General features: G+C 39.2%; 1 protein-coding gene across 1 annotated transcript in view; it reads right to left on the reverse strand.

Moving 5' to 3' along the window:
• Positions 1–25260, reverse strand: part of PGM5 (phosphoglucomutase 5) — a 185220-nt gene that overhangs the window by 148180 nt on the left and 11780 nt on the right. The window contains exons 2-4 of the mRNA XM_020912623.2: positions 14201–14363; positions 7376–7522; positions 4099–4224 (exon numbers count right to left, since the gene is read on the reverse strand). Of these exons, the coding sequence (XP_020768282.1) occupies positions 4099–4224; positions 7376–7522; positions 14201–14363 (436 nt within the window). The remainder of the gene's footprint in view (positions 1–4098; positions 4225–7375; positions 7523–14200; positions 14364–25260) is intronic.

Consider the following 25260-nt stretch of genomic DNA (forward strand, 5'->3'; position numbering starts at 1 on the left):
GACAATGCCAAAGAATGCTCAAACTACCGCACAATTGCACTCATCTCACACGCTAGTAAAGTAATGCTCAAGATTTTCCAAGCCAGGCTCCAGCAATACGTGAACTGTGAACTTCCAGATGTTCAAGCTGGTTTCAGAAAAGGTAGAAGAACCAGAGATCAAATTGCCAACATCTGCTGGATCACCAAAAAAGCAAGAGAGTTCCAGAAGAACATCTATTTCTGTTTTATTGACTATGCCAAAGCCTTTGACTGTGTGGATCACAATAAACTGTGGAAAATTCTGAAGGAGATGGGAATACCAGATCATCTGACCTGCCTCTTGAGAAACCTGTATGCAGGTCAGAAAGCAACAGTTAGACTGGACATGGAGCAATGGACTGGTTCCAAATAGGAAAAGGAGTATGTCAAGGATATATATTTTCACCCTGCTTATTTAACTTATATGCAGAGTACATCATGAGAAAGGCTGGGCTGGAAGAAGCACAAGCTGGAATCAATATTGCCAGGAGAAATATCAATAACCTCAGATATGCAGATAACACCACCCTTATGGCAGAAAGTAAAGAAGAACCAAAGAGCTTCTTGATGGAAGTGAAAGAGGAGAGTGAAAAAGTTGGCTTAAAAGCTCAATATTCAGAAAACTAAGATCATGGCATCTGGTCCCATCACTTCATGGCAAATAGATGGGGAAACAGTGGAAACAGTGTCAGACTTTATTTTTTGGGGCTCCAAAATCACTGCAGATGGTGATTGCAGCCATGAAATTAAAAGACGCTTACTTCTTGGAAGGAAAGTTATGACCAACATAGACAGCATATTAAAAAGCAAAGATATTACTTTGTCAACAAAGGTCCATCTAGTCAAGGCTATGGTTTTTCCAGTAGTCACATATGGATGTGAGAGTTGGACTATAAAGAAAGCTGAGTGCAGAACTGACGCTTTTGAACTGTGGTGTTGGAGAACACTCTTGGGAGTCCCTTGGACTGCAAGAAGATCCAACCAGTCCATCCTAAAGGAGATCAGTCCTGGGTGTTCATTGGAAGGACTGATGTTGAAGTTGAAACTCCAACACTTTGGCCACCTGATGCAAAGAGCTGACGCACTTGAAAAGACCCTGATGCTGGGAAAGATTGAGGGCAGGAGGAGAAGGGGACGGCAGAGGATGAGATTGTTGGATGGCATCACCGACTCAATGGACATGTGTTTGGTGTAAACACCAGCAGTTGGTGATGGACAGGGAGGCCTGGTGTGCTGCGGTTCATCGGGTCGCAAAGAGTCGGACACGACTGAGTGACTGAACTGAACTGAACTGAATAGGAAAGAACAAAACAGCCCAGGTGGAAGACCTTAGAGTGAAGCCCTTGGAAGATAAGTTCCACATATCGGCTCAGAGCTCCCAGCAAAATTTTTAGTGCCTCATTCTTAAAGACAGGAGGAGAAGGGGACAACAGAGGATGAGACGGTTGGATGACATCAACAACTTGATGGACATGAGTTTGAAAAGGCACCGGGAAATGGTGATGGACAGGGAAGTCTGGCATGCTGCAGTCCATGGGGTTGCAAAGAGTTGGACATGATTGAGTGACTGAACTGAATTCACTCTTTAACATGAGACCAAAACAAATAGAGTAAAGAATATCATGGAAGAAAGAGAAACTACAGAGGGAGAAGAAATCTTTTAAAGTACGTATCGGTCAGATCCTAACAGAGATGAAGAAGATGTGGCAGACTGGCTATAAAACTGAAGACTGAGAATACCAAGTGTTGGTGAGAGCATAGAGGAACTGGAGCCTTCATACTCTGCTGTTAGTGCAAATGGTAGTCACTCTGGAAAATAGTTTGGCAATTGCTTATTAAGTTCAATATACACATTACATGACCCAGCAATCTCACTCCTAGGTATTTATCCAAAACAAAGGAAACCATATATTCCTATAAAGACTTTTTCACAAATGTCTGTAGCAGTTTATAGTAGCCAAAACCTAGAAATAACCCTGATTGTATCAAGTGGTGAATGGATAAACAGAATGTAGTACATCTATATAAAGGAATACTACTCATTAGTAATAAGAAATAACCACTGATACATACAACACCATGAATGCATCTCTAAAACCTTATGCTGAGTGAAAAAAGCCTGAAGAAAACAGCTACATATTGTATGTTTCCATTCATATGGCTTTCTGGAAAAGGTAAAACTATGGGGCAAAAAGCAGATGAGTGATTGCCAGGGACTAGGGGAAAGAGGAGAGGTAAAACTTCAAGCGATGCAAAAAAATTTGTGGAAGCAAGGGAAATATTCTAAACCTTGACTGTCAGAGTGGTTACATTACTGTACATGTTTTTCCAACTTCATCAAACTGTATACCAACAAAGTATCAACTTTACTGCAAATAAATTTGATACCTCAGTACATCTGACTTATTAAAAAAAAGATACGGTATTCATGAAACATGAATAGGAAGTTATTTTAAAAAAGAGTTATTTGGAAAACAAAAAAAAAATGTCTTTGGAAATTAAAAATATGATAGTAGAACTGAAAAACAACAGAAGGACTTAGAGCTAAAATTGAGGAAATCTGCCAGAAAGTAGCACAAAACAAAGAGAAGAAAAATGGATGTTGGGGGAAAGAATAGGATAATTAAAAGATCTGTCCAGTAGAGTCAATATCTAAACAATAGCCATTATGGAGAAAGGAAAGAGAAAATAATGGAGGAATCATCCAAGAAGTAATGCAAGAAAACTTCCCCCAATGAAAGGACATAAGTTTCTAGATTCAAAGGATCCTCCAAGTGCCTGGCACAATAGAGAAATGTAGTCCCACACTCAGACTCATCACTGTGAAAAGAAGGAACACTGAACACATATCAAAGGCCCCAAAACCCTCCAGAAAAGAAAAAAAGAAACGTCAAAACATGAATTAAAAATCAGAATAGCATCAGATTTCTCGAGTTTGGTAGGAATGGCTACAAGACTAATGGAGCAATTCGCTCAAACTTTTGAAGGAAAATAATATCCAACCTAGATTTTTATATTCAGATAATTATTAATTCAGAATGAGCATAGAAAACAGGCATTTTCAGACATGTAATGACTCAAAACATTCACCTCCCATGAGCTCTCTCTCTCACAGAGTAACTGGAGAATGTGTTCCTCCAAAATGTAGGAGTAAATTAAGAAAGCAAAAGGCAAAGGACCCAGAAATAAGAGAGTCAACATAAGAAAGGGGTAAAAGGAATTACAGGATGATGCTAAGTGGAGATTTCAGGACAACAGCAGCTCAGAGCGCTGCCAGTGCAGACAGAGGGCATTCCAGGTCTCCAGGGGAATGAAGTGAGAGGTTTTGACACTAGACGCATATGAGAGTTAATAGTGATAAATACACTTCACAAAAACTAAGTAAAGAGAAAACAAGATGATTACTAATTCCAAAGAAGTAAAAAAGCTGTGCTGAAAGGAAAATATAACTACAGTATTTTGCATGGCTCAACCATGTTATGATTAGTCTAGACACTGCATATTGATCTTACCAAAATGATAATATAACTTGTTTAAGGAAGTGTGCTTAGATTTAGCGACTGGAGATGGTGAAAAAGAACTACAGATTCATCTTCCATAGTGTGAAGTCGTAACAGCTCAAACTGAAAAATCAACAAGGAGCAGTATATTCACAGTACTTAGTAATAGGGAGATAAATACCTAAAAAAAAAAAAAAAAAAGACTGCCCCTGGAAAGTAGAAAATTGGGGAAAGGAGTTGTGAAGGATTTTTTTCATAGCAAGCTCTGAACTATCTGACTTTTTCAACTATGTACTGTGATCAAAATTTTTTTTTAATTTACAATTTTGCTATTTCCACTCCACACTCTAACAGGCATAGCCTCAAAATCATATGCTCCAGTTTTTTTTCAGTTGCATCAAAAAAGAGAGATCAAAGCCCTGAAGCCTTCCAGAATATCCCACATATCTATCTGAACATACACATGTCATGTGAATATCTATGAATTCAACCTTCCTCATAATCCCAGAAACCCAACACACATTGAGGTCTCCTTTACCATTTCTTGTTCACCACTTGGTAGAAGACTACACGCTTACCTCCATGCATGGCATCAACTCGGATCTTCAGTTGGCCAGGCCCAGTCAGCAAACTCTTGATGGCGTTAAAGTCAAAAATGGTCCGAAGGAGGTTGAGATAGATATCCACTGGGTCCACTATCTCCACTAAGGATAGAAAAGCCAAAGGAGACACCAATGACCACCATGAGGGATTCTTGGAAGCATAAAAAAGCATGAAATTTTGATCACAATCCCATCATAACCCCACACATTAACACGGGAAGCAAAGTGTCCATTTGCAGACAAAATCACAAAGCACAATCAAGATGCTACAAACTTTGCAGGTGATTAACTGGTATAAAAAATATCAAGTTGCAAATTCTTCTTTGCAAGTGAAAAATCAACCACAAGAATAAATTAAGATAAAACTATGCCTATTGTCCCCACTCTCTTCATTCCACCACTCCCTCCCACAAACTGCAAACACCTCAATGCTAAGAGGCATCTTGGCAAAACCGGTTGCCTCTCCTGTGGGGACTGGCCAAAAAATGACTCAGCTGGCCTGAAACAAATCAAGAAGTAACCTCAGCAGTGACCCCTACTTTCTAAATGCCATGGTACCAAGCAGATTCAGGTTCTGAATTGGTGATAAAAGATATTTTTCTGAGTTTGTGTAAAGTCTCCCGTGTGCCCAGTCTATTACCAGGTTCAAGATGAGTGCCAGGTATTTAGAAATCTTCATTAAACACACATGCTCTCCTGCACCACCTAATGACCAGACAACCAAATCAAGTCTTTTCCATTTATTTCCGATTCATAAAACCCAGAATACATCACACTTTTCAAACTTGGTGATTGGTACAAAATTAGTACTCAGAAAATATTTTTCCAAGAAATAATAAGTATTTCATTTTAGGCGCTAAAATTTGTCCATGAGCTCTGCTTTTGTAATTTGTAGTTAAATTTTGAAACTTATGTTATGCTGTTGTTAAAATTTTTCAAACACATACTACTTTGGAACCTTGAAACATTTAAACCTGCACTAAAGATATTACCAATCCACCTTCAATAATTTTTAGTAAATCCAGGTGCAGTATTTAGTGGGTGAGATTTTATATGTAACATGAAACTATCCTTTCATCTGGCCAAATACACACTAAAAATACTTTCATTGCACTTAAATCAAGTTCAAATATAATAATTTCTTCAAGAATACAAATAGTTTTTAATCATCTCTGATAGGAGGAGGATATTAATCTATGCTCAGTCATGTCTGACTCTGCGACCCTATAGACTGTAGCCCACCAAGCTCCTCTGTCCATGGGATTCTCCAGGCAAAAATATACTGAGTGGGCAGCCATTTCCTTCTCCAGAGGCTCTTCCTGACTCAGGAATCAAACCTGCATCTCTTGCGTCTCCTGCATTGCAGGCAGATTCTTTACCACTGAGCCACCAGGGAAGCCCATACTAATCTATAAAATAAATTAATTAAAAGTTTATGCAAAAAACAAAACAAACAAAAAAAAGTTTATGCAAAACACATCTAAAAATTATTAACATAGTATATGTTACATATATTTTATCACAATAAAAAATTAATCTATAAAATGAAAGGTTATGGCTTGAATATGTTTGAAGTTTTACTCTCTCTACAATATAGCATAATGTTTTTGGCAATTTCATTCTGGGTCTAACTCCTGAACTACTTGCCTAAATACATTTGGTATTTATAGCAGATAAATAGCATTAATATCAAACAAAAATGTAAAAAACAAGGAAGCAAATAGATTTCCATGAAAACTGAAAGGTCACATCACATAGTTCTTGCTCTTCATCCTTTAAGATGAAATGCCAAAGACTAAATTGTTTCCAATTAACTGAAGTCTTGCTCAACATTCAAACAGCAAGAACACAGCACATAAATTATCCCAATCATTTTCAAATTCTTGAGACCAGGAAATGTCTCCCTCTACCTCGTGGTGTCTGTAACCCTATAGAAAACTCACCAAGTGAGCAATGTAGCTGAAACAGTGGGCCTGAATCTGAGCCACCAAAGATCTGGGTCTCTTGAACAACTAGTACAACTGTGAAGATTCAATCAACCAACAAAATTTCTTCCTGATAATATAATAATACCTGCTTTTTCTGTCATCTTATTTTCCAGTACATCCAAACATATGTAATCAAGTATACTTAAATCACTTAGTTAACATAAAATATCCCTTGCTTTTAGTTGTCAAGCCACTGTGTATATGAATACTCCCAACTAGATTAATAAAATCAGGAATCATTGCATCCTGTAAGTATCACATGGCTTTCAATTAACTTCTGCTCACAAGCTAAGCAAGCAATTGCCTCAAAATCTTCCAAGAAAACTGATAGAGCTGGCCCAACACTGTGTCTCCAAATAGTACATTTCAAGCTCTTCTCTGTCCCTAAAATACCATGTGGCCATGAACTAGGTATTTCACCTTTTGAACTAAATAAATTACTTGTAAAATAAGGATACCATCTTAATACAAACTGGATTTAGGCTGATAGGGGCACTGAAGGAGTTTAAAAAAAAAGTTTGTTTTATTGCTATTTGTATGCCTTGAAGGAGAAAGCAACAGGATAAAATAGAGGGTGAAAAATGATATGCATTTACTTGGTATTAATGTTATTACATGGTTCAATATTAATCTACAAATTGAAAGGTTATAATCTGAGGACTTAGAAGTTTTATTCACTCTACCATACAGGATAATATTTTTGGCAACTTCATCCTGGTTTTTAATTTTTGAACCATTTTCCTAAATCCATTTGGTACTTAGTGAATTCCTTTGTAAAATCTTCTATCATGGAGCATGGTATAGAGCAGGTAGTCAACTATGAATTGAATCAAGATAAACTGCATGATCCTAGCTTGGAAAAGAAATGACTATCTTCCATAGGAAATTTTAATAACTCCATTACCTTTTACGTCTCTTCTTAATTATCTAAAGTATTTCAGCATCTTCACCTTAATTGCTTCGAAAAGTAAAGACATGTGTTGGCAATTCACAGTCTATTCTTGGAACACTGTAAAAGAGTCAGCCGTGAAATGTTCCCTATGTCAAAAATGATAGTTTGGAAAGTAGTTGTTGAAAGTTGCCAGTTCCAAATATCTTGGCTGCTCTCATTTCCCTCCACACCACACTCAGTTTATATCTATTTATCAAGTGCCACTCCTAAAATTGATAATTCCATCACTTGTGTGTGTGCTCTCCCCTGAAGAAAAAATGTCACCTCCATCCACAGAGTTCTAATTTTCTTCAAAATACAATTTCCCAATTACCTCTAAATGGTTTGAATTTGTTCTCCAGGTCAAATTCTTGTCTTCCTAGTCGAGACAGGTCAATTCGCAAATCAGGGCATATAGCGTATTCCTCAATTGTTTTGCTGATCTGGTAGATTTTGTCTGAGACGACATCTGGAGCAGGACCTAAAATTGGAAAATAATGCACCACCAAAAATAAATTTGCATAAAAAATAAATCAGAGAAATGTTAACTCTTCCTCCACCAAGCAGGAGAAAGACTTCTTTGTGTTCTAGACAACAGTCAACAGTTCACAGTTCAAATGGCTTCAGTATTTCTTATCCATTCACTCTGGAGGAAACAGGGCCAGCCTCACCTGTTCCATGCAAGCTAATAACCCACGTGTTGCTTTGTTTTAATCCACTTTTAAGCATGAGATGTCTTCTCTAAAAATAGCTGCACACCTGCCAGGGAGACCCGGTTATGTCATCAGCTTTATTCAGGATATGAGACACAAACAGGATATGCATTTGACAGAAGTGAGGGACTCCAGAGTTAAATTGCAGCCTCCCAAATGTACGTAGAGAAAGAAAGTATGACTTCTACTCCCAGGTCTGCTGCCTATTTGGGGTGTAAGTTGATCAGGGTACATTAGTTTTCCCAACTCATACTCTCTAGTGACTCCCAACTTTTCAAAGTGAAGTTTAAAATATCTGATGCACATCTTCACAAGGTCAAGTTGACAATTAAGGTCAAGTGATAGGCTTTAAATGAATTGAACATGAAATCAACAGTTGTTCCCTTTTTCAATTTTTATATCTTATTGCAAGCTACTTTGGATTTTTTGCAATAAGTCTGGGAATCAAGTAAATAAGTAGATTGAAGATCTAAAATATAAATGATTGACAGATAGATAGCTTTGTGTATTGATCTCACTCACTAGTTACATTATAATTTTCTATTGAACTGCAACTGTTTCTTGATTTCTCTTCTATCCCAGCCCTTAGAACTATGCTGTCCAATTCAATAGCCTCTAGCCACATGTGGCTCTTGAACACTTGAAATAGGACTAGTTAAACTGACATGTGCTATAATTATAAAATACACACCAAATTTTGAAGAGTTAGTATAAAACCAGAATATAGTCATAATTTTATAGTAACATGTTGAAGTGATAATATTTTCGATACATCAAGTGAAATAAAATATTTTATTCATTTCACCTGCTTCTTTTTACTATTTTATGTGGCTACTAGAAAATTTTTAATTACATGTATGGCTTACAATATATTTCTATTAGACAGTGCTGCCTTAGAATATAGCATGGTAGCTGCTGTTTTAGTCACTAAGTTATGTCTGACTCTTCATGACCCCATGGACTGTAGCCCTCCAGGCTCCTCTGCCCATGGGATTGTCCAGTCAAGAATACTGGAGTGTGTTGCCATCTCCTTCTCAAGGGGATCTTCCCGACCGAGAGATCAAACGTGAGTCTCCTGCATTGGCAGGAGAATTCTTTACCACTGAGCCACCAGGGAAGCCCATATCATTGTTATCACCCCCAAAAAAGGTTTCTTGAACATATAAAAATGAATAATGACCAAACTCACCAAGCTACATACATTAAATATGTACAGGCTTTTAATATATAAATTACACCTCAATGAAGAGAGGGGAAAGGAATAGCAATAGCACCATTTCAGTGGATGGAAAAAAGCCTAATATATTTTAATACCCCCATGTTCTTCTACAGGAAAAGTGAAGACCACAAAGAAATAAACATAGTCCTTCTCAACTTCACTCCTTACATTTTTCATTCTTTTGCAAAACTTAAAAAAGTAAATAGAGTTACTTAACTTTGCAATTTTTTTTATGCTTGCCAGATGATCCGTGAGTATCCCTCTGGCTCCCAGGCCCCATGTTATGTTCTTGGGATATCTCCATCACATTTTAAAAGTCTCTGTCTGAGTTATGCCAAAGCACACTGATTTCCAAAAGTAAAACAAGTTGTAACCAGCTAGATGCTGCTCAGTCAGCCATGGCTGATAACCTCTGAGGTCATCAAAATCCTTTGTATCTTTTTACATCTTCCCAGTTCTTAACATCTTCTGCTCCAATAACTTACTTCTTCATTTAAGTCAGTTCCTAGTACAGTCATGCCAGGAATTGTCTCTTGAAATTCTTATTTCAAAAGTATAAAATTTGAGTATCTTCATTCCACAAATTCCTAATCTTCCATTTACCCTACTCCTACTCCATACCTGTGCTGAACCTGTTCCTCATTCCTATACTGAAGTCCATCATCACTTGATTACTCCCAGACTATCAGTCCATTCTCATTTCACTGGTTTCTTATCCCAGAAGGACCCTATGGTCTAGCATTTGAGCCTTCCCGTTCATTGTTAGCATAATAAGACAAGCCAACATTTGTTGAAATTTACACATAACACATTTCACGCCTTATGTGGAATTTAGCACACACAAAAAGTATATGAAGTAAGAACTATTAATATCTTCATTTTCCAAATAAGGAAACAACTTGGAAGAGATGACCCTAAGCAAGGTCACATCACTGGTGTAACAGAGGGTGGGTGTGAATCCTAAGAGTCTAATGTCAACTCAGACACTCTTAACAACTACCAGCTCTCTTGCTGCTCTGCCTTGCCCACGCTGTCATTCCCCATTGCCATCATTTGCTCCATTGCTGCCATTACCAGACTCCCATGTGCTGCTGAAGGCAGTCATGAAATAACCCAAACTGGTTACCCCAAAGAATGAGGCTGTTTAAGTTCACCTTGATTCCCACAACTCTTCAGGTATCTTCAACAAATTCCCCAGAGGACATTTTAGAAAACATCTCCAATTACCCCAAGTCCCTTCACTATCTTTGCCCCATTATCTTCAGTTCAGTTCAGTTGCTCAGTCATGTCTGACTCTTTGTGACCTCATGAACTGCAGCACACCAGTCTTCCCTGTCCATCACCAACTCCCAGAGCTTGCTCAAACTCATGTCCATTGAGTCAGTGATGCCATCCAACCATCTTATTCTCTGTCATCCCCTTCTCTTCCTGCCTTCAATCTTTCCCAACATCAGGGTCTTTTCCAAGGAGTCAGTTCTTTGCATCAGGAGGCTGAAGTATTGGAATTTCAGCTTCAGATCAGTCCTTCCAATGAATATTCAGGACTGATTTCCTTTTCCTTAGGACTGACTGATCTGACAGGCAACATTTCCTTCTCTTCCTTTACAAGAGGTATAAGCAACTATTTCCCAAAGTTTCCATTCTGCACCTCTCTAGATGTTTCTTTTCCCTCAGCTCTGCCTTTTCACTCAGAAGTTCTGCCCACTTCTTGGAATCTAGGTTCCAAATGAACTCCACAACTTATGACTTCTGTGATACTGGTCAAGTTTTTTAAGCCACTTTTATTCCTCAGTGACGTCATCAGACTGTTATGAGAATTAAATGAGAACATGTATGTAAAGTTCTGAGTATGTAGCGTGGCACACTCTAAGTATTTAAAAAAGTATTTTTATTATTGATTCCTTTTGTCTTCTAGCATCTTCCCCCCTATTTACAAACATGCTTAGAAAAGTCCTGTTCTATCAATAATTTAAAAGCAACATAGTTTTAGATGCATCCTATTTCTCTGGATGTACCTACTAACTCTGCAGACATTTTGCCTTTTAACTTATTCCATGAGATGTATCTGTATGACACTCAATGGAGGAGATGACTGTGTGCAACTTGCAACTTCAGATGAAAGATGTCATGATCAAACTCACTCTAAGCAGGAAGAAGCCAACTGAATCTCTCCATGCTAGTAGGAATGTTAGTCTCATTAATGACGCCAAGACATGTAAACATGAAGAAATAAATGTAAAAAGAAGGACTTTCAACATAGTTAAAGGCTAAATGATAAATTCAACCCCCTTCACCTATTCAGGACATGACTGAGCAAGTTTCATAACCTCCTGCAATTCAGTCTAAAAAAAGGTTACTTAAATAGTATCTTTTCCTTTTACACCTCACAAATTATCACAGAGATGACTGAGATTCTAAGATATTCAGTCAGATATTAATTCAAATGTTTAAATACATTATTTAGTTTGGCAACTTTTATGTTACTTATATATTACATTTCATTGCCATATTCTGAGTACATGAAATGTCCTATAAGTATATAGAATACCTGCACTTTGCATATTTTTTCCTGAAATATTCAGTAGCTTCTGCAAGACTAAATATTGGCCCAAGGTGTGCTTTTTGGTGAAGCAGGGTTTCTTGAATCATACCTTCAAAAATAAGGCTCTTCATAAGGTTTTTGGTTTTTTTTAAACACTTCACATGAGTAACATTCTTTCTTTGAATAATATCCAAATAATATCCAAAATGGCTGCAAGGAGGGGGCAATCATGTACTTCCCTTTCAAGATGTGCTACTGTGCCTGGGCCAGGAATGCTTCATAACGGCAACAGTTGTTGGTTAAACTTCAGCTCCCACCCACATATACATGAAGACTTAGTGTTCTAGACTAAAAGAGATTTAAGAAACTTAAAAACCAAATGCAACGCATGGTTCTGGGACAAAACTTGGTTTTAACAAAGCAGATGTGAACAGCATTTGGGGGACACTCAGAAAATTTTAAATATAGATGAGATTTTAGATTACATTAGAGAATTACTATGATTTTTGTTAGGTGTGACTATGTAGTTATACAGGAATATATCTTTATTTTAAAGAGATGTAGTCAGAAATATTTAAGCCTTCAGCAAAGTCATTAGGGGAAAAAAAGCAAAATGGATAAACAGAGTAATGAATATATGGTATCCATTTATTATTATCCTTCCTACCCTACATTTTATACATGTTTAAAAATGTTTTAATTCTCCCTTATACACATACCCCACCCCACTAGAACTTCTAAACTGTCCATGCTCATTCATTACAGTTGTGTCCGACTCTTGTGATCCCATGGACTGTAGCCTGCCAGGCTCCTCTGTCCATGGGATTCTCCAGGCAAGAATACTGGAGTGGGTTGCTATGCCCTCCTTGGGGGATCTTCTGACCCAGAGATCAAACCAGCATTTCCTTAGTCTCCTGCACTGCAGACAGATTCTTTAACACTGGCTTACCACCAGGGAAGCCCTTCTAAACTATAAATTTCTATAAATACAAGAAAAAGTGAAATAATTCTAAGCAGGTTAGTAAGAGAAAGTCAATACTATAGGAAAGGGAGAATGTAGGACTTATGCTACAAAGTCCTCTGTCTGACAATGTGACCTTGAGCCAACAGCCTCTCACGGCTTTGATTTGTTTATTTGTAAAATGATGGGAATGATCTAAATGACTTTGAGGGTCTGCTTCAACTTTAAAATCTGGGGTCCTTCCATGTCAGATAAACATCAATATTCAACCATTGCACTGTGCTGAGGAGAGCAGGCGACCCAGAGACCAAATGGGTATAAGACCCCATTGTGCCCCTTCCTTGTCACATCACCTGAGGCAACATGATGCTTAATTTTACGTGCCGGCTTGCTTGGGTCACAGAGAGCCCAGACGTTCAGTTAAACGTTACTCTGAGTATGTCTGTGAGGGTGATTCTGGGTGGGATTGACAGCAGACTGAGTGAAGCAGACCTCCCTCCGCAGCATGGCTGGGCCTTACCCCACCTACCAAAGGCACGGGCAGAACAAAAAGACTGAGGAAGGGAGAATTCACTTTCCACCTGCCACACTGGCCCCACTCTGCTTTCAGACAGGGACTCAGACTGGAACTTACACCATCAGCTCTGTTGCTTCTCAGGCCTTCAGACTCCGATCAGAACTATATCATCCACTCTCCTGGAAAGATCTTGGGACTTCATAGCCTCCATAACCACATAAGCCAATTCATTAAAATAAATCTCTTTCTAGATCTTCCTGGAATTACAACAAGTTATATTCTGACTAACCCACTGTAAACTGAAAATATCGTAAGTCAAAAATGCATTTAATACATCTAACACCATGGTTTAACCTAGCCTATCATAAGAGTGCTGAGAACACCTTGGTAGTCTACAGTTGTACAAAATCATCTATCCTGAAGCCTGTTTTATAGTAAAGTGCTGAGTATCTCATTTAATTAATTTAGTTTATTGAACTGTAAGATAAAAACAGAATGGGTGCAAAGTGAAAGTGAAGCTCGCTCAGTTGTGTCTGACTCTTTGTGACCCCATGGACTATACAGTCCATGGCCAGAATTCTGGAGTGGGTAGCCTTTCCCTTCTCCAGAGGATCTTCCCAATCCAGGCATCAAACCCAGGTCTCCCACATTGCAGGCAGATACTTTACCAGCTGAGCCACAGGGAAGCCCAAGAATACTAGAGTGGGTAGCCTATCCCTTCTCCAGCATATCTTCCCGACCCAGGAATCGAACAAGGGTCTCCTGCACTGCAGGCAGATTCTTTACCAACTGAGCTGAATGGGTACAGAGTGGCTGTAAATGTACTGGTTGTTTACTCTTGTGGTCGGGTAGGAGCTGCACGTGCTGCCCAGCATCACGAGAGAGAATTATACAGCATTGCTAGCCGAGGAAAAGATCAAAATTTGAAATTCCAATGAAACAGGTTTCTACTGAATGCATATTGCTTTTACACTATAAAGTGTAAAGTAAAAAAAATCTCTGAATCAAACCATCCTAAGTTGGAGACAATCTATATGTCCTATTGGTTCTACTTCTCTGGAAAACCCTGACTACTACAGGTACCTCACTAGACTTTTCTGAGCCATTCACTCTCTGCCTAGCTTATCTGACATCATGGGGTCATTGTAAGATCATGATATAAGAGGAAAGAAATCATGACAATTAAGGCATATTCTGAACCACATACCTCCATTGGCAACATTAAACTTCACTCCAAACTCTCCCCCTGGTCCTCCAGGGCAGTGGCTGGCTGTCAGGATGATTCCACCAGCTGCCTTGATCTTTCTAATAATGCAGGACACAGCAGGCGTTGACAAGATGCCATTCTGTCCAATAATCAGTCGACCAATCTAAATTAGCCAGAAAAAAAAATCAATCTGGTTACATGGGGTTGAAATACATTTCTATGAGAAAGTGTCCCAGGCTTTGTTAGCACATACTGGTCACTTGGCAAAAAGAACTGAGCGGGCTTCAGGTGGAGAGAGACGTGTGGGGGCATGAGGAGGCAGCTCTGGTGTTGTCTCTCAGGCCCAATATCTCCAAGACCATTTGGGACACCCATGTCTCATAGTCAGTTATTAACCTGTAAGTGAGATGTGCCTCATTGCTTTTCAGCAGTTTAAAACACCAGCTTCTGATGACCAAAGGGTTAGCTTCACTCATACAAGAAGTTCTTAGTTTGTTACTGGCTCAGAAACTGCACCTGTACATTCTGGAAACTACAAGAAAGAAAAACAGCACTTCTGTGCTTCACCTTCCTTCCTTGCCTCAGCACAAGCTCACACGGGAGGGGCCTGACTTGCTACAGCCTTGTCAGCAAGTGTATTTTAACTGCACTTGGAAGCCCCAGTTTCCTGAGGGCAGAAGTCCTATTCTGGCCACTAAGTGATAACATGTGCTGGGGACACTGGGGAAATCCAGCCATGCTAGGCAGCGATCTGGAGGTCATCCGTCTGTGTGGCCAGGCTCTCTAAGCCATGAAATTGAGTTTTAAAAAAGAAAGCAAGCAGCAGAGCCCTGTAGAGCATTACTCTGTGTGCTTTGTTTTCAAATAGGGCCCAGTGTCATCCAATGCAGTGGTTCTCAAATGTGGCTGCCCATTAGAATCATTAATAAGAACTGGAAACTTCTTAGTACTAAGAGTGCCTCAGGATCAGGCATGGCAGGGGAGGAGCCTGAGCTCCACAGGCGCTTCCAACATCCAGTCAAGTTTGGTGATCAAACCCTCTCCTTACTCAAAAAACCAGTGGCATGGGAATCACTTGGGAGAAATGCCAAACCTCAAGGCCCACCCCACACTTAGTAAGATCCCTACCCTTCCACATAGTTCACTTGCCCATTAAAGTCTGAGAAGTACTGACATAGCCTTGAAGCCAAGAGCAGCTCTTATGTCCAGCACAACTGCAAAGTTACCCTGGCACCAATAATAGCATTGCTGGAAGTAGGTCATTGACCAAATATGACAATGAGGAAAGATATAGGGAAAAAAATTTCTTAAAGATCAAACACAAGAGCTCCAAAAATAAAGCAGTTTTGAGATAATTTAGTATGGAAAGACACTCAGCTACAACATCTTCAGAGTATATATTCTCAAGTGGATGAGGTAGATTATAAACAAATAAACATAGTAGCAGTGGTAATAGTAATAATAGTATTAACAGTAATTACTAGTTGGATAGATACCAGAAAAAAATCAGCAGGATCTGTGATAATAATGGGGTGTTAACTTTAATAATAGCAATAACAATTATAGTAATAATAGCTAATAACAGGGCTTAGATTTTACTCTAGGTATTCCAGGAATCCATGGAAGGGTTTTAAGCACTGGAATTGACCTTTATCAGTTATAAAGATCACAGGCTGAGAAATCCAAAAGATCTTATTAAAAAGCAAGTCATATCATATTAGCAAAACATTCCAAGGACTGTCCTCATGTCCCACCAACACCAGGTAAAGTCAAAGTATTCAGTCTACCAGGCCCTCCGTGATCTGACCCCATCACCTGCCATTCTCCACTCCCCTCCGTCTCTTTGCTCCAAAGACACTGGTTGGTCTCCTGTTCCTCACACACATCAAGCATGCTTTGTACTTGCTCTTTCCTCTGCTTAGAGCACCCTTACCCAAGTATCCATATGCCTGCCTCTTCCTGTCTTTCGGTTACTAGTCAATGTCAACTAACCAAAGACAGAACCTATGACAGCCCTATATAGTACAGCACACATAAGTCCCTAATTTCCTTGTCCTCTATTTTCCTTTCCCTGTTTAGTCCTTTGGGTTACACACATAACCCTTTAATATTTTCCATCTTATTATTTCCTCACTATATATCTCACTGCTATACTCTTAAGAATCTAGAACAAACCTAGCATATGATAAGTATGCAATAAATATATTTAATAGAATTAACAGAAAAAAATGAATGATGAATAGATTTTCTATAATTAATTCTGTTCATTGATAAAAAATGAATAGAATTAACTAATAGAAAAAAATGAATGAATGATGAGTGAGTGGCTGCTATGTGAAAAAATGCATTAGAGAGTGAGAAGTAGAAGAGAAAAAGGAGAAAGACCAGATGGAAGGCTATCACGGCAGAGCTGAGTGTGGACCCTGTCTCAGACTAGACTAGAAGCAGTAGAAATAAAGAGAAGTGATTATATCTGAATGTATCTTTGGAAGGAGAATGAACAGAACAAGTGGGTAGAATGAAATATGGAATGGAGACACTATGGCAGCCAGCCTTCAAGATGGCCCCCAACAATCCATGCCTCTGGCTTTCATGCCTTGGTACAGTCCCCTCCCACAGTGAATAAGGAAGATCAGGGTGATCAGCAGAACAGTGCAAGAGTGAAGGTGTGTGACTTCCCAATAAATGACACTGCCACTTCTGCCTTGCTGTCTTAGATTGCTCACCCTGAGAAGTAGCAGCCACCATGTCACTGGGACATTCAAGGAGGCCCTGTGCAGCCACCTGGACCGGGAGCACCTGAGTTCTCCCACCAACAGCCAGCATCACTTTAAGCTGTGTAAGTGTGCAGGTGAGCCATCCTGCCCTGGACCGCCGAGACCCCACCAATATGCAGCTGTGACAGCCAAAACAACCTGCCTCCTGTCCCACAGAAGTTGTGAGCAATAATAAATATCCATTGTTATTTTAAGCCTCTAAATTTTGTCATAATTTCTTACACAGAAATAAATAACTAAAACAGGGACAGTGAGGAAATGAGTCAACTCCCAGCTTCTACCTTTAATAATCTGATGAATGATGGTACCATTTATTAAGATGGGAAAGATATAGGACAAAAATTACATTCACTTTATCCAGAGCCATGATATATCATGTTCCACATGCTTTTGTTATATTTTATTTCATCATTCAACTCTTTTTTAGTATTACCATGAAACAAGCAATGTTGAAGACCTTGCGTACGCAGCAATGAAGAAAAACTAAACACTATTCTCAAGGAGTAAGCCTATATATTCCAAAGCCTGAAAAATATTTGTAACTTAAATTCATTATTTTCTCTCTCTCCCACTTTTTCAGAATTATTCTTATAGAAATAATTCTCAAAGGGGGGAAAGTTATGTGTGTGTACACATTTCCTAAAGTGGGATCTAAATATTACAGGTGAAAATTTTAAAACAATTCCTATAAATGTCTAATAAAGAAGAACCTGTCAAAGTGTGATGTATGAACTCATGGAATATTCTTCAGCCATCTAAAAGGGTAATCATAAAGATTGAGCAGTTGGGCAGACTGGGTGAACAGTCCACAGAGTTGTGCTCCTCTTCCACAGGGCAGAGCTGATGCTGGGCCACAGACGCCCAACCAGGGGCTACATTCTCCAGACCCACCCTTGTAGCTACATGCAGCCATGTGACCAATTCTCAAAATGAGGGAAAAACCAGTGTGAGAAAGAACAGAAGTAATGCGTGTTTATTCTGGCTAGAGACGTTTGTTCACAGAGACATTAGTACACCTTTCTCCTCACTGTTTATTTCCCCTTGCAAAGGCTCAACACAGATGACCATGCAGCTCTAGGAGATGCCAGCACTAGAAGATGGAAAGTACCTGAGTCCCTACCTCCTCATTGGATGGACAAGAGTCTCTGCCTGCCAGCAACATCCACATTGGACTATTATGTGAGATATAAATTTCTATTGTTTTAAGGCAACAAAAATTGCCTACATTTCAAATTTATTTGCTGTAACAACTTACATTTTCTTAAGCAGTAGAGAAGGAACATAGACAATAATTTAATGCTAAGTCAAAAGTGCAGAAATCTAAATAACTTTTAAGTGATTACAAAAATGTACAATTATGCACACTTTGGGGCTAGCACTTAGAAAAATAATAAATAAATATGTTCAGAAATAAACATGTATAGTTTGTTAAATAGAAAAGATTATAAACATATCTTTATCTTATTAAATTTGAATTTTTTTAAAGATAACATCTAATCTGTTTAAAATGAAAAAACACACTTGAATAAAATTTCAACCTAAAACATTTTAGTTTTCATTGGAAATTTTACCTGTGTAGATCTACTCATTAACCCACCAATATGCCCCCAAAAATGCAGTAACGCTGGACACTATAGATAACTCTAGTTGAGAGAATTCTAAAAGGAAACAAGTGCTGGAGGAGATGGAGGAGAATGAGTGATGAGGCTTCTAAGATAAGACAAGGAAAATCATGAAGATATTTGTGTACCACAGGAATGCTCACCAAAAGGGGACCTCAGCAGAAAAGGATTTCAATAATCAAGGGGCTGAGATGACCAGCTCCATCAGTACCAGTCAGCCTCTTTCCCCAGCCACTCCTGTCATTGTCCAATGGGCTCGTGAACACAGTGGCCAATGATGGCAGGGACAGAGGTCAAGTGTGGGCTCACCACATGGACCTCTATACACTGAGGCCAACATAGCCGTATCTACCACTGAGGACTCCATCGCCCCCAGCAGAGACCAACCCTCAGTCCAGTCTCCACCTGTGTTCACATCACCTTCTCTGTGTGTCTGTGTTCTCCTCTTCTGTGAATTCTCCCTCTACCAATTCAGTTCAGTTCAGTTCAGTCACTCAGTCATGTCCAACTCTTTGTGACCACATGAACTGTAGCACGCCAGGCTTCCCTGTCCATCACCAACACCTGGAGCTTGTTCAAACTCATGTCCATTGAGTTGGTGATGCCATCCAACCATCTCATCCTCTGTCATCCTCTTCTCCTCCTGCCTTCAATCCTTCCCATCATCAGGGTCTTTTCCAAGGAGTCAGCTCTTCTCATCAGGTGGCCAAAGTATTGGAGTTTCAGCTTCAGCATCAGTCCTTGCAATGAATATTCAGGACTGATTTCCCTTAGGATGGACTGGTTGGATCTCTTTGCTGTCCAAAGGACTCTCAAGAGTCTTCTCCAACACCACAGTTCAAAAGCATCAATTCTTCGACACTCAGCTTTCTTTATAGTCCAACTCTCACATTCATATATGACTATGGAAAAACCATAGCTTTGACTAGATGGACCTTTGTGGGCAAAGTACTGTCTCTGCTTTTTAATATGCTGTCTAGGTTTGTATAGCTTTTCTTCCAAGGATCAAGCATCTTTTAATTTCATGGCTGCAGTCACCATCTGCAGTGATTTTGGAGCCCAAGAAAATAAAGTCTACCACTGTTTCCATCATTTCCCCATCTACTTGCCATGAGGTGATGGAATTGGATGCCATGATTTTAGTTTTTTGAATGTTGAGTTTTAAGCCAGCTTTTTCACTCTCCTCTTTCACTTTTATCAGAGACTCTTTAGTTCTTCTTTGCTTTCTGCCATAAGGGTGTGTCTTTGCATATCTGAGGTTATTGATATTTCTTCCAGCAATCTTGATTCCAGCTTGTGCTTCATCCAGTCTAGCACTTCACATGATGTACTCTGCATATAAGTTACATAAGCAGGGTGACAATATACAGCCTTGATGTACTCCATTCCCAATTTGGAACCAAGGCAAATGTCATCAGAAAAGCTATGGCTTTCAAGATCTAATAACTGGTTAAAGAAATAGAACCTTTTAAGTTCCATTAGGTCCCATTTGTTTATTTTTGCTTTTATTTCTAAAATTCTGGGATGTGGGTCATAGAGGATCCTGCTGTGATTTATGTCGGAGAGCGTTTTGCCTATGTTCTCCTCTAGGAGTTTTATAGTTTCTGGTCTTATATTTAGATCTTTAATCCATTTTGAGTTTATTTTTGTGTATGGTGTTAGAAAGTGTTCTAGTTTCATTCTTTTACAGGTGGTTGACCAGTTTTCCCAGCACCACTTGTTAAAGAGGTTATCTTTTTTCCATTGTATATCCTTGCCTCCTTTGTCGAAGATAAGGTGACCATAGGTTCGTGGATTTATCTCTGGGCTTTCTATTCTGTTCCATTGATCTATATTTCTGTCTTTGTGCCAGTACCATACTGTCTTGATGACTGTGGCTTTGTAGTAGAGTCTGAAGTCAGGCAGATTGATTCCTCCAGTTCCATTCTTCTTTCTCAGGATTACTTTGGCTATTCGAGGTTTTTTTGTATTTCCATACAAATTGTGAAATTATTTGTTCTAGTTCTGTGAAAAATACCGTTGGTAGTTTGATAGGGATTGCTTAAAAGCTTTTGCACAACAAAGGAAACTATAAGCAAGGTGAAAAGACAGCCCTCAGATTGGGAGAAAATAATAGCAAACGAAGCAACAGACAAAGGATTAATCTCAAAAATATACAAGCAACTCCTCCAGCTCAACTCCAGAAAAATAAATGACCCAATCAAAAAATGGGCCAAAGAACTCAACAGACATTTCTCCAAGGAAGACATACAGATGGCTAACAAACACATGAAAAGATGCTCAACATCACTCATTATCAGAGAAATGCAAATCAAAACCACAATGAGGTACCATTATACGCCAGTCAGGATGGCTGCTATCCAAAAGTCTACAAGCAATAAATGCTGGAGAGGGTGTGGAGAAAGGGGAACCCTCTTACACTCTTGGTGGGAATGCAAATTAGTACAGCCACTATGGAAAACAGTGTGGAGATTTCTTAAAAAGCTGGAGATAGAACTGCCATATGACCCAGCAATCCCACTTCTGGGCATACACACCAAGGAAACCAGATCTGAAAGAGACACGTGCACCCCAATGTTCATCGCAGCACTGTTTATAATAGCCAGGACATGGAAGCAACCCAGATGCCCATCAGCAGACGAATGGATGAGGAAGCTGTGGTGCATATACACCATGGAATATTACTCAGCCATTAAAAAGAATTCATTTGAATCAGTTCTAATGAGATGGATGAAACTGGAGCCCATTATACAGAGCGAAGTAAGCCAGAAAGACAAAGACCATTACAGTATACTAACATATATATATGGAATTTAGAAAGATGGTAATGAGAACCCTATATGCAAAACAGAAAAAGAGACTCAGATGTATAGAACAGACTTGTGGACTCTGGGAGAAGGCGAGGGTGGGATGTTTCAAGAGAACAGCATGGAAACATGTATATTATCTAGGGTGAAACAGATCACCAGCCCAGGTTGGGTGCATGAGACAAGTGCTCGGGCCTGGTGGACTGGGAAGACCCAGAGGGATCGGGTGGAGAGGGAGGTGGGAGGGAGGACTGGGATGAGGAATACATGTAAATTCATGGCTAATTCATTTCAATGTATGACAAAAACTACTGTAATGATGTAAAGTAATTAGCCTCCAACTAATAAAAATAAATAAAAAAAAAAAGAAATAGAACCTTTTGAAGCCCTGTTGTATAAAGAAAAAGCACCCAAAAAGTTAAAAGATCTAGATTTAAGTCTTGGCTCCACCCCTGATCTAAAGCAAATCATGTAATTTCTCTGAGGCTCGGGGTCTTCATCTGCAAAGTCAAGAAGGTTCACAGTCATGAAAAGTTACTTAAGATGGGATTACATAAACTCTTTATGAGCTTCAACATGAAATAAATCATGCTATTGCTTTACACAAATTGTCTCCCCTCCCCCATTTAAAATTTAATTTTAGACCTTAGATAATTTGTTAAACTACCACTTCCCTTTCTGAAAGTCTTAGAAGTACTATCCTCTGCCAATGTTGCAGACTACTACCTTGGAAGGAAAAGATGATCTACTTCCAATACTGGCTTTGGTTTTGTTTACAGCATTGAAGTAGGCAACCTCTGACTTCTACTCATGTGTGAAATCCAGTCGCAGCCAGGGGAGGTCTGAGCTGTGTCACTCTGCTGATCCCTCGCTGACCCTCCCAAAGGGGCACTGTAGGAATAGCCATGCCCACACCATATGGTCTGTCTTTTCTTTGTTATCAATTTTATTCCACTCTTCTTCATTTCTCCACGTGATGATTTCTTGTTTCCATGCTGGAAGTGTTTATTTACTAAAATCCTCGTACAAGAATTGAATTCTTTAAGGGATGAAATCCATCTCAAAAAATAGCCATAACAACTATCTTAACAATTATATACTTCAACTAGAATTTGTTTTCCTGTTAAGTGATATTGCTTTATGTTATTTTATTTTGAGAATAGCCTTGACAATGAACAGGATACACTTTTCATTAATTCTTTTTTTAACACATTTAACAAGTTCTGTAAGTGAAGGGGCACTTCAGTAACGTGGTTTGCTTGTCTTTCAGTTTGCAAAATCCTATTGTTAAAGTGATATTCTAGGCCTCACTTAATGGATTATTAAAAATCTTAGTAAGACTTTTGGAGGGTTTTTCTTCAGAATTCAAACACATTTCAGAGTTTCTTGTAAATTGAGGATTCTCTGAACTGTATATGATGTCTGTGTTTGGCTGGAAGAAGAGAAATCCTACCCAGCCCGGCACCAATCTGGGTGGGCCTTACTGCCCCTGAGAAACACATCTTTCCGTTCCACTAGGAAAAGGGGCAAAGCAGACCCAAGTCACTGTCACTTACACATGCACATAAAGGCACACAGACACAGGTCCCAGGATCCACAGGTAGCCATGAAAACACTGTCACACAGGCACCTGCAGACATACATGTGAGGTACACACTTCCCAGATACACAGAGAGCCTGCACGAACTTCTGATCACCCAGTCTTAACTTCTAAATGCCTGGGAAAGAGAGAGTGTAGACAGTAGCCATGTACAATTATCATCAATCATATCCCATGATGCAGTTACTTAGAATCCCTCCGAGTCTATTCTTCTAGATGCCAATGTCTTCCACCAACTCTTAAACCTCACCTAGATTGCATCACTGTTTTTCCTCCACCCCATAAATGGAAACATCAAGTACCTCAGGAATCGATATGCCCCTGCAGATACCAAAGACCAGTGTCCTGAGAAAGAGCAAATTTTATTACATGAAGCTTTCTCCCAGCATGTCCATACTTTATACCATGTACTATACACAACGAATTATTTAACTGACTTTATCTCTGACGGCTCCCTCTTTTCAGAATACTAACGACTACTCTTCTAAATTAGATTTAGTATGAGTTCAGTTTCTAATTAACTCAGATTAAAGTCCTAGAGAGCAGCAATATATAATTTAAACCCTGGGGCTAAAATCTCAGAGTAGATGCAGAATTTTGATTGCAAATGATTATTCCCCAGCAACATAACACTAATGAAAGCAGGATTGTTTTCATGTGTAAACTCCCGTAAATAAGATTTCCCCTTTATGATTTCCTTTTAACTTTAAAATGAGTCATAAAAAAAAAAAAAAAGAGTCCCGGAGAGAGAAAAGAAAAAGTAAGCATGACATTCTTCAGCATCCTCTGTTCACTGTGTCACATCCCTGTAATTCTCAAAGTGAATCAGAGAGAGTTAAAGAGCACACTAAACAGAAACTTCCTTGATGGTTCACAGAGAGGGCTGTTAGGACCACACAGCCACCACCACGTCCACCTACGAAGTGCATGGAGAGTCATAAACACAAAGATGCCTGTTTCTCATCTTCTTGGTTAAACAAAAAACAAAAGCCATGAAGGAAACCCAGAGTCAAACTGCCGTGGATGGCAGGACTTCAGGCTCTTGTCCCAGCTGTCAGAGATGAGTGCCAGCCCCTGACCAGTGCTGCACATGAGTAAGCAGGAGATGGTGAAGTGGAATTTTGAGAAATAACAAACTCAAGACATGGATGTGGTTATCCAAACATCAAGGGACTTCTTCATTTGCACATGGATAATTGTGCAGTTATGCACTTTATTACAGGGAGACCAGATGGGAGCAACGGAGCTCATCCTCATCTGCCTGTTTCCCTGAAAGTCTTGACACGCTCCTAGGGGCTAGAAGAGATGAGCTCTCATTAGGTCCAAACCAAGATGGGTTTCACATTCAATTCCCAAACTCTCAACAGGTGTAGAGAAGTCACAGGTATCTGCAAGTTTGGCCCAAGTTCTGTTCCTCCATCAGTCTACCAATTCTCAAGGTCTCGCTGAGCAGATGTCAAGCTTTCCTTAAGTGCAAAGTGGGGGCAAAGAAACTGGAGCTTATGTTCCTACTGGTAATTAGGTGCTTGGAAGATACTGAATTCTTTACTTTAAGAGAGAGGACATGGCTCACTGAAATAAAAAATGGCCTATCTGCTGCCGCTTTTCAAAGTGATCAAGCCAATTAGATACCAGGATAAGAACTACTGGATCTATCCAGGTCAAGAAGGCAGGGTTGAGTGCCCTGAGATAAAGAGATTTTGGTATTCAATGGGAAATGATACAAAAACAGATTTGCCACCTGCCGACTATACGACTTTAGAAAAGATTCTGAAACCTCTGTATTTCAGTTTTGTTACCTAAAAGATGTAGGGTGAAAGCAACAAAGCCAAACTCTGTCTGGTTCAGTGTCTGGCACCCAATAAATCCTTGATGTATTTCCTTTGTCTTCCTTGCTGGTATCATTTCTTAGTTCTTAATTATGAATTTCTAATTCACAGTAATTGAACACATTTGCTCTTTTACTAACCTGCAGTTGTTTTTTAATCACAAGTATATATATATATATATATATATATATATATATATATATGTGTGTGTGTGTGTGTGTGTATATATATATATATATATATATGACATTTGAAGAAGTGAAGTGAAGTGAAAGTCGCTCAGTTGTGTCCAACTCTTTGCTACTCCATGGGCTATACAGTCCATGGAATTCTCCAGGCCAGAATACGGGACTGGGTAGCCATTCCCTTCTCCAGGGCATCTTCCCAACCCAGGGATTGAACCCAGGTCTCTCACATTGCAGGCA

The sequence above is a fragment of the Odocoileus virginianus genome, chromosome 18 (assembly GCF_023699985.2).
Source record: "Odocoileus virginianus isolate 20LAN1187 ecotype Illinois chromosome 18, Ovbor_1.2, whole genome shotgun sequence".
NCBI classification, from domain to species: Eukaryota; Metazoa; Chordata; class Mammalia; order Artiodactyla; family Cervidae; genus Odocoileus; species Odocoileus virginianus.